The sequence below is a fragment of the Gekko japonicus genome, unplaced genomic scaffold (genome assembly GCF_001447785.1).
Source record: "Gekko japonicus isolate JY-2015 unplaced genomic scaffold, Gekko_japonicus_V1.1 scaffold677, whole genome shotgun sequence".
Taxonomy (NCBI): Eukaryota; Metazoa; Chordata; class Lepidosauria; order Squamata; family Gekkonidae; genus Gekko; species Gekko japonicus.
The window spans coordinates 542,356-554,216 of record NW_015159730.1 but is presented as its reverse complement, the minus strand read 5'-3'; the positions used below and the strand labels follow the sequence as shown (position 1 = coordinate 554,216).

General features: G+C 47.4%; 1 protein-coding gene across 1 annotated transcript in view; it reads right to left on the bottom strand.

Moving 5' to 3' along the window:
- Positions 1-11,861, bottom strand: part of CLIP2 (CAP-Gly domain containing linker protein 2) — a 98,505-nt gene that overhangs the window by 14,752 nt on the left and 71,892 nt on the right. The window contains exons 9-11 of the mRNA XM_015428371.1: positions 5,948-6,892; positions 3,612-3,669; positions 767-850 (exon numbers count right to left, since the gene is read on the bottom strand). Of these exons, the coding sequence (XP_015283857.1) occupies positions 767-850; positions 3,612-3,669; positions 5,948-6,892 (1,087 nt within the window). The remainder of the gene's footprint in view (positions 1-766; positions 851-3,611; positions 3,670-5,947; positions 6,893-11,861) is intronic.

Sequence of the window (11,861 nt, the reverse complement as noted above, 5' to 3'; positions counted from 1 at the left end):
GGTCAGGGGGTGTGGCATACGCAAATAACTTACGCTAATGAGCTCCTGCACCTCTTTTTCTACGAAATGATACCTGGCCCCGACCAGGGGTCGTTTTGTAGAAAAAGAGCTAGGGGAACTCATTAGCATAACTCATTAGCATATGCCACACCCCCTGACATCACCGGAAGTGTGTCATAAGGCCACACCCCCTGACATCACCGGAAGTGTGTCATAAGGCCACACACTCCGCCCCCAACGGTCCCGGCCGGCGGGAGTGCAAGGAAGCCCTGCGAAGGCCCTCCCTGGCCCCAGGCAGGCAGGGGTGGGGAGAGGCAGGGAGGAAGCAACTTACCCTCCCTCTTCTCCTGCCTCCTCCTGGCTGAATGAGGGCCGGAAGCGGGGCGGCCGGAAGCAGGGGGCGAGGCTTCATCATGTGCCCCGCCCGCCGTACCTCACCCAGGGGAACTGCGATCCCCCGCGATCCCCCCGGAAATGACTTCTGAACTTGTCCCACCACTGAATGCAGCTCCATAATGTGGCTTCTACATGCAAAAAAACTACCATGACAGGGGGAGAAAGAGATCTTCTTCTCCTTGAAACACTAGATTTCCTTGTTCAGGAAATCCCCCACCCCCAAATCACACAAGCGTCATCTCACAGTCTGAACTGGCACAACCTGGACACAAGTGAACCCCCAACTGCTAGGCCTGTGATGGATGTGGCTCCAGACAGGACTAAAACAACAGCATGTCGTCCCGACCAACACAAGTCTAAGGAAACTTACCACTTACTTGGGTCCTTAAAGTGTCCGTCTGGGAGACGAGTGATGAAACCTCTTTGTCCTTTTTGCTCAACCTGTCCTGGAGATCTTTAAAAGAAGAGGAGACGTCATAGATGAATGGTATTAATGGATAAAATCACAGTATATAAGAAGATCTGCGAAGAGAAAACTAATTATCAGGAGTTATTAGCTGAAATGTGGCTCCCATTTATTAAATACTGGAACGGATATAAACCAAAGAAGTATTTTAAGATATATCTGAATATTTGACTGCAACATTAAAAGGTTCTGGTTCTCTCCTTGGTCTCTTTTTTGTCGACTGAACTGAAATATATGATTGATATATGACAGATTGAATATTTTGGGTTTTTTGTATTTATATTATTGTATGTATTATTCATGTTACGTTCTCCTGAGTGCCTGTGGATTTTATTTTTCTTCTCTTTCGTAAATTGTTCAATGATGGGAAAAGGTAAGTATAATCAATATACTTTCAAATTTAAAAAAGAAAGAAGTCCAGGTCACTTTCTGGACACTCCTTTTCATGTTCTTTACAAGGGGCTGCTTCTAGGTTTGCCAGCACTGGCCTGAGAGTACATGAAGACTTTGGAGGGTGGAGCCTGAAGAGGGCGGGGCTTGGGGTGAGGAAGGACTTCAGTGGGATAAAATGCCATAGAGTCCACTCTCCAATGGGATCGTTTTCTCTAGGGGAAAGGATCTCTGTCACCTGGGGATCAGTTGTAATCCCAGAGCTCCAGCCACCACCTGGAGGTTGAAAGGAAGCAAACCACCGTGATGTATTGTGCCAAAAAAACAACTTCTTCAAGACTTGTACATTCTTTCCCCAATATTCAGTTTACTGGAAGCAATTCAAACGCTATCAACACCAACGAACCATGCATATTACATCTCGTTTCGTGTATAACTTTATCAAAGTGGGTAGCGTTGAAATACCTATATGCAGGGCTATTTTGGGGCAGGAACGCACAGGAACGGAGTTCCGGCTGGCTCCCAAGTTGGCCACGCCCAGCAGGAACTCATTAGCATAATAGGCCACACTCAACAGCAGAAACTCATTAGGATTGGCTACATTAGGGGTGTGTGGCCTAACATGCAAAGGAGTTCCTGCTCAAAAAAAAAAAAGCCCTGGGTGTTGTCAACAAACAAGGTAAAGAGAATAAGAAGCAAAAGGTGGGTGTGGCTGGATGACCACACTTCTGGTAATATGGGGGTGTGGCCTAATATGTGAATGAGCTGTGCTGTCGGGGGTGTGGTCTAATATGCTAATGCGTTCCTGCTGTTGGGTGTGGCCTATTATGCTAATGAGTTCCTGCTGGGCTTTTTCTACAAAAAAAGCCCTAACTATTCCACTAATGGTTTGATGAATGTGACTATGAGATATGACTAGTGTGCTTGCCAAATGAATTAATATTATATAGGAATTTCAACGCTACCCACTTTGATAAAGTTATATACGAAACGAGGTGCAATATGCATGGTTTTGTTGGTGTTGATGACGTTTGAACTGCTTCCAGTAAACTGAATATTGGGAAAAGAATTTACAAGTCTTGAAGAACTTTTTTTCGGCACAGTACATCACGGTTGTTCGCTTCCTTTCAACATCCATCCCGTGAGCTCTCTCTTTGGTTTCCACCACCTGAAGGTTGGCTACTCTAACTTCTTCACAAATCCATACCTGGAACATCAGCTTTGTAGGGCGATCCTTTCGTGCTGCCACATTTACAGTGCAACAAACACAACTAGCCCCACCCACCCTATCGTGACTCCTTTGATTGGCGTTTTGTGTTGCCAGGAGCAGGCCCAGCAGGCAAAAAACGATGAATTTTCCAAATCCGATGGGAAACTCAAGGGCACATGCTGCCGCAGAGGAGCTTTTAGCCTCCATACTCGGTGCACAAGCCTCCTAGAAGCTCCTAGTTGGTCACTGTGGGAAAGAGGGCGCTGAATCAGACAGACCTTCAGGTCCAATCCAAGCAGTGCATATCGGGTTGCCAGCTCTGGACTGGGAAATTCCTGGAGATTTGGGGGTGGAGCCTGGGGAGGGCGGGGTTTGTGGAGGGGAGGGGCCTCAGGAGGGTAGAATGCCACAGGGTCCACCCTTCAAAGCTGCCATTCGCTCCAGGGGGAACTGACCTCCATCACCTGGAGATCAATTGTAATAGTGGGTGATCTCCAGGTGCCACCTGGAGGTTGGCAATCCTAAGCACCCACCACCACAATGTGCTGATGAGTCCAGGAAACATCTGTGTTTAAAGGAGTAGCTGGTAACAGGAGAAAGCCTTTTAAGACGATGGCTTCAGCCTCCTTTGGTAAAGAAGAATCAACGGGACTAAAATGAGAAGGGGAATGAACTCTCCCATAAGACCAAAACATGACATTCCTGTCATCTGCCTCTTTTTAGCTTAAAATGTTGCCTTTTTTCCTGGCAAATAGCCCTGACAGATCACAGGATTTACACACTCAGAGCTTCTTGAGAAAATTATGTTAAGATTTCTAAAACCACACTTCCAAGATCCAGACACACACACAAAGGAAATCGTGTCTCAAATGTTCAGTCTCCATATCAGACTTAAGAACCGGAGAAGCACAACAGAAGGAAACAAGAGGCTCGGCTTCAAATCCCTACTCTGCTCCCTGGGTGACCTCGGGCCAGTCATATGGCCCAGTCTGACCTACCTAATAGGGTTGTTGTGGGCATAAAATGGAGAAAGGGGAAACAGCGCGTGCCACCCAGGCTCCTTAGAGGAAGGGGAGAATAAAAAAAGACATAGATTCCCATGTCAAATTCTAAAGTGGGCTTGGAATCCAGATTCCCCCACAAGGTTACCTTCCATCGTCTGCTTCATCTTTATCTTTTCTTCCGAAATGTCATTCGTTTCGATCATCTGCAGTGAACATAAAAAACGCCACACAATCAAACGCACAATGTTTATATCGCTGCAGTCAGCGCAAACAAAAATGGAAAACATTCATTAAGCTCATTGTGTTTTCTCTGGGCCGTGTAGAATTATTTCGCTTATTTCAAATATGTTTTGTCCCGATAAATTACTATTTCTGCTCTCAGATGCAGACCCTACAGTTTCCTGTAGAGTAGCACTCTTCGCCTTAGCGGCTAGTAAAATCAGGGCCAAGAACATAGGGAAATGAAATTGAACTGTAAAACGGCAATGTAAAACGGCAGTGTTTGGGGCTGTGTGTGTGTTTCTGGAGATGAGTATCTATATTTAAGATTTTAATCAATTTAAATACTGAATGTGCAGATTTTTAGAGGTTATTATATTTTAAATCTAATTCAAATTCCAGTGCTGTAAGTTGTCTAATTTGTATATTGTTCTAAATTGCAATGGCCGAAGGCTGCACAATAACATTTTACTACTACTATTTTGAATATTTTTGTCCTGCTTTTCAGCCCAAACTGGTTTCCAGCGTAGTGCACAGGAATCAAACATCTACACAGGTGACACGTAAAATGTGACACAAGCTGTTCTTTGGGGAGAGATTAGCAGTTCTGTCCAGACCCAGTAGAGGAATTCTGTCCATTTACCAGTCAATGTGTCTAAATCCCCAGGACAGGTTAGAAAAGCCTAGAGGTTATCTAGAGACCCATGCAGCTGGTTAATGAATTAATTATCATATGGTGATGTGTGTAGTACAGCCAGGAGATCCTAAGATTGTCTGGCAGCCAGAGGCTCTAGCTCTTTAGCATTATGCGCCACTAGGTGGCGAGCTAGACTTGTTTTTAAGGCAAGAGGCGTTTCAGAGGTGGTTTGCCATTGGTACCATTTTGGCATAATGGCTTTAAACAAAGGACTTTGGGGGGGGGGATGTGCCATTTTGTAAAACCCCTGCTTGATAAGGCTCGTGTAGTGTCAGATTAGGACCTGGGGGACCTGGGCCTAGTTCAGCCCTCTGCCACAAAACTTGCCGGGGGGGCCTGGGTCAAGCTACCCTCTCATTGGCACAGTCCTGTGGCAAAGTGGGCACTGTGTAAGTGCCTTGGGAAAAGGCAACTAGAAATGCAGCAGAGCTAGAAAGGGATGTTTGTCCTGGCACCTCCCCCTTCCTTTTCCCTGCTAGGCGATTGCTTTTCTTTTATTCTGCTTTTTATTGGCTGCTCCTTCTTTTACCGCTGTCTTCTGATTGTCCTAGGTATTTTGTGTTTCTGGTTTTATCATCTCCTTCGCTTGGATCCTGTCTAGAGTTGGGTGGGTGATGTTTGCCAATCCCCTTCTCCGGCAGCAGCCTGTAATACCTCCCCCAAATGCCCTCCTAGGGGGTGGAGACCAGTGTTCCCTCTAAGCTGAGCTAGTGTGAGCTAGCTCACAGGTTTTTTTTAGCCTCTGGCTCACACGTTTCTGTCTCGGCGCAGAAAGGAGGGCTCCAGAGCAAACTGATTTCTGCAGCGGCCAAATCGCTCGCTCACAACTTGAGTGCCAGCAGCTCACAAAAGTAGGATTTTTGCTCTCAAGACTCCACAGCTTAGAGGGAGCATTGGTGGAGACCCCCTCAGGAACAGCCTAAGGGGAATCAGAGGTCTCCAGCGGGAAAAGGGGAATTGGCAAAAAAAATCACCCCCTTCCTTGGCCCTGTGGAAATTCTAGGTGTGGTCTGAGCCATCAGTTTTCCCGGAAGCCACTTGGACAAGAGGCCAAGAATAGGAAACAAACGAGCTTTCTGCTGTTTTCTCTGGTGAGCATGCATAAGGTTGTCAAGCTCGTGCGTGTTATGTGCCATCAAGTGGTTTCCAACTTATGGCAACCCTACAAATTCATGATAGGACATTTCGAAGGTCATTCACAGCCTTGCTCCGGTCTTGCAAACAGAGGGCCTTTGTGGCTCCCATCTCCTGTTGGGTCTTCCTCTTTTCCTGCTGCCTCCAGCTTTTCCTAGCATTATGGCCTTTCCCGTAACTCTCGTCTTCTTATAATGTGACCAAAGCACAATAGCCTCAGTTTAGCCAGTTTAGCTTCTAGGGAGAGTTCAGGCTTGGTTTGGTTTAGAGCCCACTGGCTTGTCTTTTTTGGTGCTTGTAGCCTTATTCCTACGTAAAGATCTTCAAGAGGCTTTAAAAAAAGAAAAGAAGAACAAGAGGTCCTTACAGCAGCATGCTGAAAAACAGATTGCCAAAGAGGAACCGAGGCCGATTAAACCCCCAAGTCTTACGTTTGCGTGTTGAGAAGGATGGAGCGTCTCGGTGGACTGCAACTTGTTCTCCAACACGAGGACTTTCTCCTGCAGCCGCTGGATCTCTTGCTTACTCTGGGCTTCGGTTTTCTGCAACGTCTCATAGTCCAGCATTTTTTTCTCCGCCAGAGAAATCTGTTCTTTCAAGAAACCGATGGCTTGTGCTTGATCTTTGTACTCCCCGTGCAACTTCTCCAGTTCGTGCACTCGGAAATCTGCCTCCCGACACTTCTCCTTCAGGTCCTGAAGCTCGAGGATATGCTGGTTGGCTTTGGTTTCCAGCTGCATCTTCCAGTTGTTGCTGCTTTCTTCCAGCTTGTCCTTGGCCTCTTGCAGCTTCAGCTTCAGGCTCTCCTTCTCTTTAACGTGGACCGCGGTCTCGATGTCATGCTTGGCTTTGAGGTTCTCGAGTTCCAACTGGTGCTCCATCTTGACGCTCTCCACGATGGCCTTCAGCTCCACAATCTCCTTCTGCTGGGAGTCAGGACCTGTGTTCAAGGTAGCCTTGAGACCCTCCAAGGACTTCTGGTGGTCGGACGCTAAAGTGTCCAATTTGGACTTCCAGTTGTCCATCAGCCCCATATTCTCATTGGTGGCTTGCTGAACTTTCTGCTTGAGGTCCACGATTTCCTGAGAGTATTTCTCATTGAGCGCTTTCAGCTTCTCAGTCTCCTGCTGATGTTTCTTCAACGTCTTCTCGTACTTCTCCTTCAGCTGGACACTCTCTTTCTGGTGCTCTTTGTTAGCCGAAAGAAGCTGGTCTCGCAAGCGAAGGGCTTCCGTCTGCAGGCCAAGACTGTGGTCTGGAGAATCCGGTTGATGGGAGTTTTGGAGGCACTGCCTCAGTTCTTCCACTTCACTCTTCCTTAAGTTCAGCTCTTCCTCTAGTTGGAGGATTCTGGATTGCTCTGCTACCGTGGTCAGCTAAAACAGTTCATAACAAAACACACACAACACACAGAGAAGAAAAATCAGTGCTTGCTTTTCCATGCTTTGCCATTCTCCAGGGCCTCTTCACACATTATGATTCTTTTTTAGGTACCAAGATGTTTTAAGCATATATGTACAGATGTGAAGTACAAACACAGAAGTATTTCGAAAGAGGAGTGTCAGAAGGGTACATTTGCCATGGAACTGGAAATTATACCACCTCAAGCATCTACTCCATGGCAAACCCGGGTTTGCTGTCCCATAATGTGTGATACAACCCTTAGCAGAAGCAAGATCTCAAGACCCTTCAAGGGCTGGACCCAGAAACAGACTCATCACTTGAAGGAGAGCAGGAGGATGTGGGAACTGCCCCCGATGAACACCTGGAGGCTCAGAAGAACTCCCAATGCTTCCAGAGCCCCCGGGTCTTAATCACTAGTAGTTATCTTCTTGCTGTACCTTAGAAGAGGAGTCTGTACTGAGGTTGAGCCCTGGAAGGGTTCTAACAGAAGACAGCTTTCAAGTATATTAGTAATGCAAACATGAAATCCATTTGAAATTATATATATATATGTATATATATATTATATGTATATATATATATATGTATATATTTTGCACCAGGGTAATGTTGGTAACACTCGAGAGTGATGGATCTTGAAATCCGGCTAGGAATCTGCTTTGTATACTGTGAGTCTGCTACCGCGGCTGGACTTGCCAATTAGGAATAGAAATCTTGGCAAGTTACCATCTCACTGCATTGCTTTCAGTGAACCCCTCCTTCTTGGCCTCAGTTCCCCTGTCTGTAAAATGGGCACATCATGGCACAGGGGTTGTTGCTTGTTGGCTTCAGTGTCACCAGTCCCCTCCAGTCACATGGTTTACCCTGGTGTAAAAGGCCCTTTAAAAACAATCCCATGGAATTGTTAGCAAAGTTTTGAATAGGAGTAAGTATGGGAGGGATGCTAGATGGAAAAGCGGGTTGCAGGCCATGATTAATGATGGGCTTGGAAGCAGCTTACTTAGCTTATGAGGTGCAGCATGTTTGGCTCGCAAATTATGGGAAGGGGGAAATGGAAGGAACGGGAAGGCGCCGGGGGCATTTCGAAGCAGGAAGTTTGGCCAAGACTGGCTGTCCCCAAAAGAAGAAAGGCCAAGTCTATTTCATCAAACCTACTCAAGAGTCTCAAAGCCTTGGCATCATTATGAAGAGAGAGGAAAACTTCCCCTTGGCCCTTGCTAAACCTGGATGACGGTGATAGCCTACAGAAGCCACAGTCACCAGCTGCATGATAAACTCAGCATTACATTCCTGTTTTTTTCCTGCTTTCCAGCTCCAGCCAGGACCATGGACAGCTACCCCCCCTATATCTAGTATGGGCTCTCTCTCCAAGCCAAGATGCTAGAAGAAATCCATTGATGAAGACTGGAAGCTGCAGCAAAAAAACCCAACCAAGACGAAGGGGCTCTTGCTGCAGTGAGCAGAAAGCTTTGCTCCATTGATCGGGGACGGGCAGAAGTCCCGGACTCCATTTATAACAGGCCCAACCAATCCAGAAGGTTCATACTCTCTGCCTATCACAGGAACGGTTGTTGTACACCGCTGTTCCCTTGGTTGCCTGAAGGGGGCTCCATGGCCCGAGTGCCTAGCTCAGTCCTTAGAGTTAGAAATTATTATAATGCTCGGCTTAGCATGAAGTCGGAGGATAAAGATCTAAGTTCCTGCCTGTGTTTAGAGCAGCCACACAGCAAGATTCCACTGCGAGGGTCAGGTGGCTGGAATGTCAGACCCTTTCCTCTCCCCACCAAGCAAGTATCTATCCTGCATCCCAAGCCAAGCTCAACTGGGGTTTTCTAAGATCTTCAAGTACATAAAACTCTTATCAGACTCAGAAGCCTAGTGAGGAGGAAGTAGCCAGGGTTTCCAGTGAGGAAGCATCTTTCCCCATCACAGCAAGGGCTGTGGCTCAATGATAGAGCATCTGCTTGGCATGCAGAAGGTCCCAGGTTCAATCCCCGGCATCTCCAGTTAAAAGGACCGGGTAGTAGGTGATATGAAAAGGCCTCTGCCTGAGACCCTGGAGAGCTGCTGCCAGTCTGAGTAGACAATACTGGCCTTGTTGGACCAGTGGTCTGATTCAGTAGACTGCAGCTTCATATGGGCTCATCCCTCACATCAAAAGGATTTAGATTTATCAACAATAAGGAAAAATACCAGTTTAGACTATAAGCTCAATACGGGCACAGATTTGTCTTCTGGTAGCCACTCCGTAACATCTAATTTGTCCCCTTTTCACACTTCAGAATACTTTTAAAAAACACAAACTATATTTTTCCAGGGCTATTTTTGGGCAGGAACGCACAGGAACGGAGTTCCGGCTGGCTCCTGAGTTGGCCACGCCCAGCAGGAACTCATTAGTATAATAGGCCACACCCAACAGCAGAAACTCATTAGGATTGGCTACATTAGGGGTGTGTGGCCTAACATGCAAAGGAGTTCCTGCTACAAAAAAAGGCCTTGGGTTTTGACAACAAACAAGGTAAACAGAATAACAAGCAAAAGGTGGGTGTGGCTGGATAACCCCACTTCTGGTAACATGGGGGTGCGGCCTAATGTGCTAATGAGCTGTGCTGTCAGGGGTGTGGCCCAATAGGCTAATGAGTTCCTGCTGTTGGGTGTGGCCTATTATGCTAATGAGTTCCTGCTGGGCTTTTTCTACAAAAAGAGCCCTGCTTTTGGCTAACTGAAGGGAAAATAAAAGGTCATCTATGCTTTCGCAAGTTACCATTCCATGTCCAAAACAGGGCGAGGAGGAATGCAACTTTTAATCAAGTCAGCATTTCCAGAACATGTCCTTGTGCAGTGAAAAGGGAAAAGGCTTCACACATTAGGATGGGGACTTTCTAGAGCAGCCATCGTTTATTTATTTATTTAATTATATTTATACCCTGCCCTCCCAGCCAAAAGCCGGCAAGCAGTCTGACTGTGAGTGTAAGAAGTTCACAGGTCTCTGCCACAGCAAAAACAGGTTGCTTACCTGTAACTGATGATCTTCGAGTGCATTCACACCCTTGGGACTCCAGGCACCTGCGCCGACCCCAAGTATTACTTCTGAGCTCCGGAAAGGGATTTTCGCACCCCCACCCCTGCGCATGCCCAGGAACTCCACTGCGCATGCCCAGGGCAGGGGGCAGAGATCCCACTAGTTCCTTCTGACTGCTGTCCAACCCAATCATAGACTGTAGGCTGCCAGTGGAGGGGAAGGTCGGGCGGGTGGTGTGAATGCACAGATGACCACTCGAAGATCATCGGTTACAGGTAAGCAACCTGTTTATCTTCTTCGGGGTCTCTGTGCATCGCACCCTTGGGAGAGTAGCAAGCTCTGACCTACCTGGTGGTGGGCGATGGCAGCTACTCAGTCACACATTGATTGGAGAACTTCTTATCCCACTGAAGCATGGCTTCTGGCCTGAGCGTCTAAGGCATAGTGCTTGACGAACGTGGTAGGCATCACCCAGGTTGCAGCTCTGCAAGAGGAAGGCCGTGGATGTGGCCAGTGCCCTCATGGAGTGCACCCTGACCGGGCCAGGAAGCGGATGTTTAGCCAGGAGGTAACAGAACTTAATTGTCTCCACTATCCATTTCAACAGTCTTTGAGCTGAGATCCCTGCAAGAGGAAGGCCGTGGATGTGGCCAGTGCCCTCATGGAGTGCACCCTGACCGGGCCAGGAAGCGGATGTTTAGCCAGGAGGTAACAGAACTTAATTGTCTCCACTATCCATTTCAACCATCTTTGAGCTGATTTCCGAGTCCTTTCTGATGTTCTGTGTAGGAAATGAAAAGATGGGCATCCCTACAAAGTGCTTTTGTTCTGTCCAAGTAAAACAGAAGAACCCTCCTGATGTCCAGTAGATGAAGTCTTCTCTCTGAGTCGAACTTTGGGACTCATGGATTGAGGTTGTATGCCTGGTTTGAAGCATTTGAGGAACCAGCGTTGTAGAGGCCTCATTCTGAGTCTTGTAAACGGTAAGACCATGGTTGTGGCTGCCATGAGGCCCAGTAAGCGTTGTATGAAGAGGGCGGTTGCGATGCCTTTCGATTTGACCAATCAAGGATGTTATGGCCGCTGCTCTTTGAATGGGAAGGAAGGCCCTGCATAACGTAGAGTCTATGACGGCTCCTATGAACTGTACTCATTTGGACGGGGAGAGACTGGACTTTTTGAGGTTCACTTTCAGGCCCAGTTCCTGAAGTAAAGAGAGTGTGGTGTCTATGTTCTGCAGGAGTTGGCTTTCGGAGTTGGCTACCAAGAGCCAGTCGTCAATGTAAACATTACAATGCCTTGGAGCCGAAGGTGAGCCGCCAGTACCACCATCATCTTTGTGAATACCCATGAGGCTGTGGAGATTCCAAAGGGGAGGGCGGTATACTGATAGTGGTCCGGTACTATCGCAAAGCGTAGGTATTGTCCGTGATCTTGCCCTGAAGTTGATGTGGAAGTATGCATCTTGTAGACCGATTGTAGCCATCCAGACTCCCTCGTGAAGTAGTGGGAGCAACTGGGAGAGAGCTGTCATTCGAAACTTGTGGCAAATGATAAACCAGTTAAGGGTGCACAGGTCCATAACTGGCCAGAGTCCACCATCTTTCTTGGGTACTGTAAAGTACCAGGAGAAGGAGCCACATCCCCCTGAGTCTGGGGTTACTGGTTCTATGGCCCTCTTGATAAGGAGAAATTGTACTCTGTTGAGTAGGGCTGTTGATGGGGAAGTGGTGACAACCCTCGCGGGGAGGTAGATGAGTGAATTCTATTGCATACCCCCGAGAGATGATGGACAGTACCCAGCTGTCTGTCGTTATGTATCTCCAGGCTGCAAGATGGTGGTGAACATGAATGTTGTTGGGATGGGAGGTGGGAGGCTGAGTGGAGGCATTTAAGTCGACTGAGTCCGAGGCTCTGTT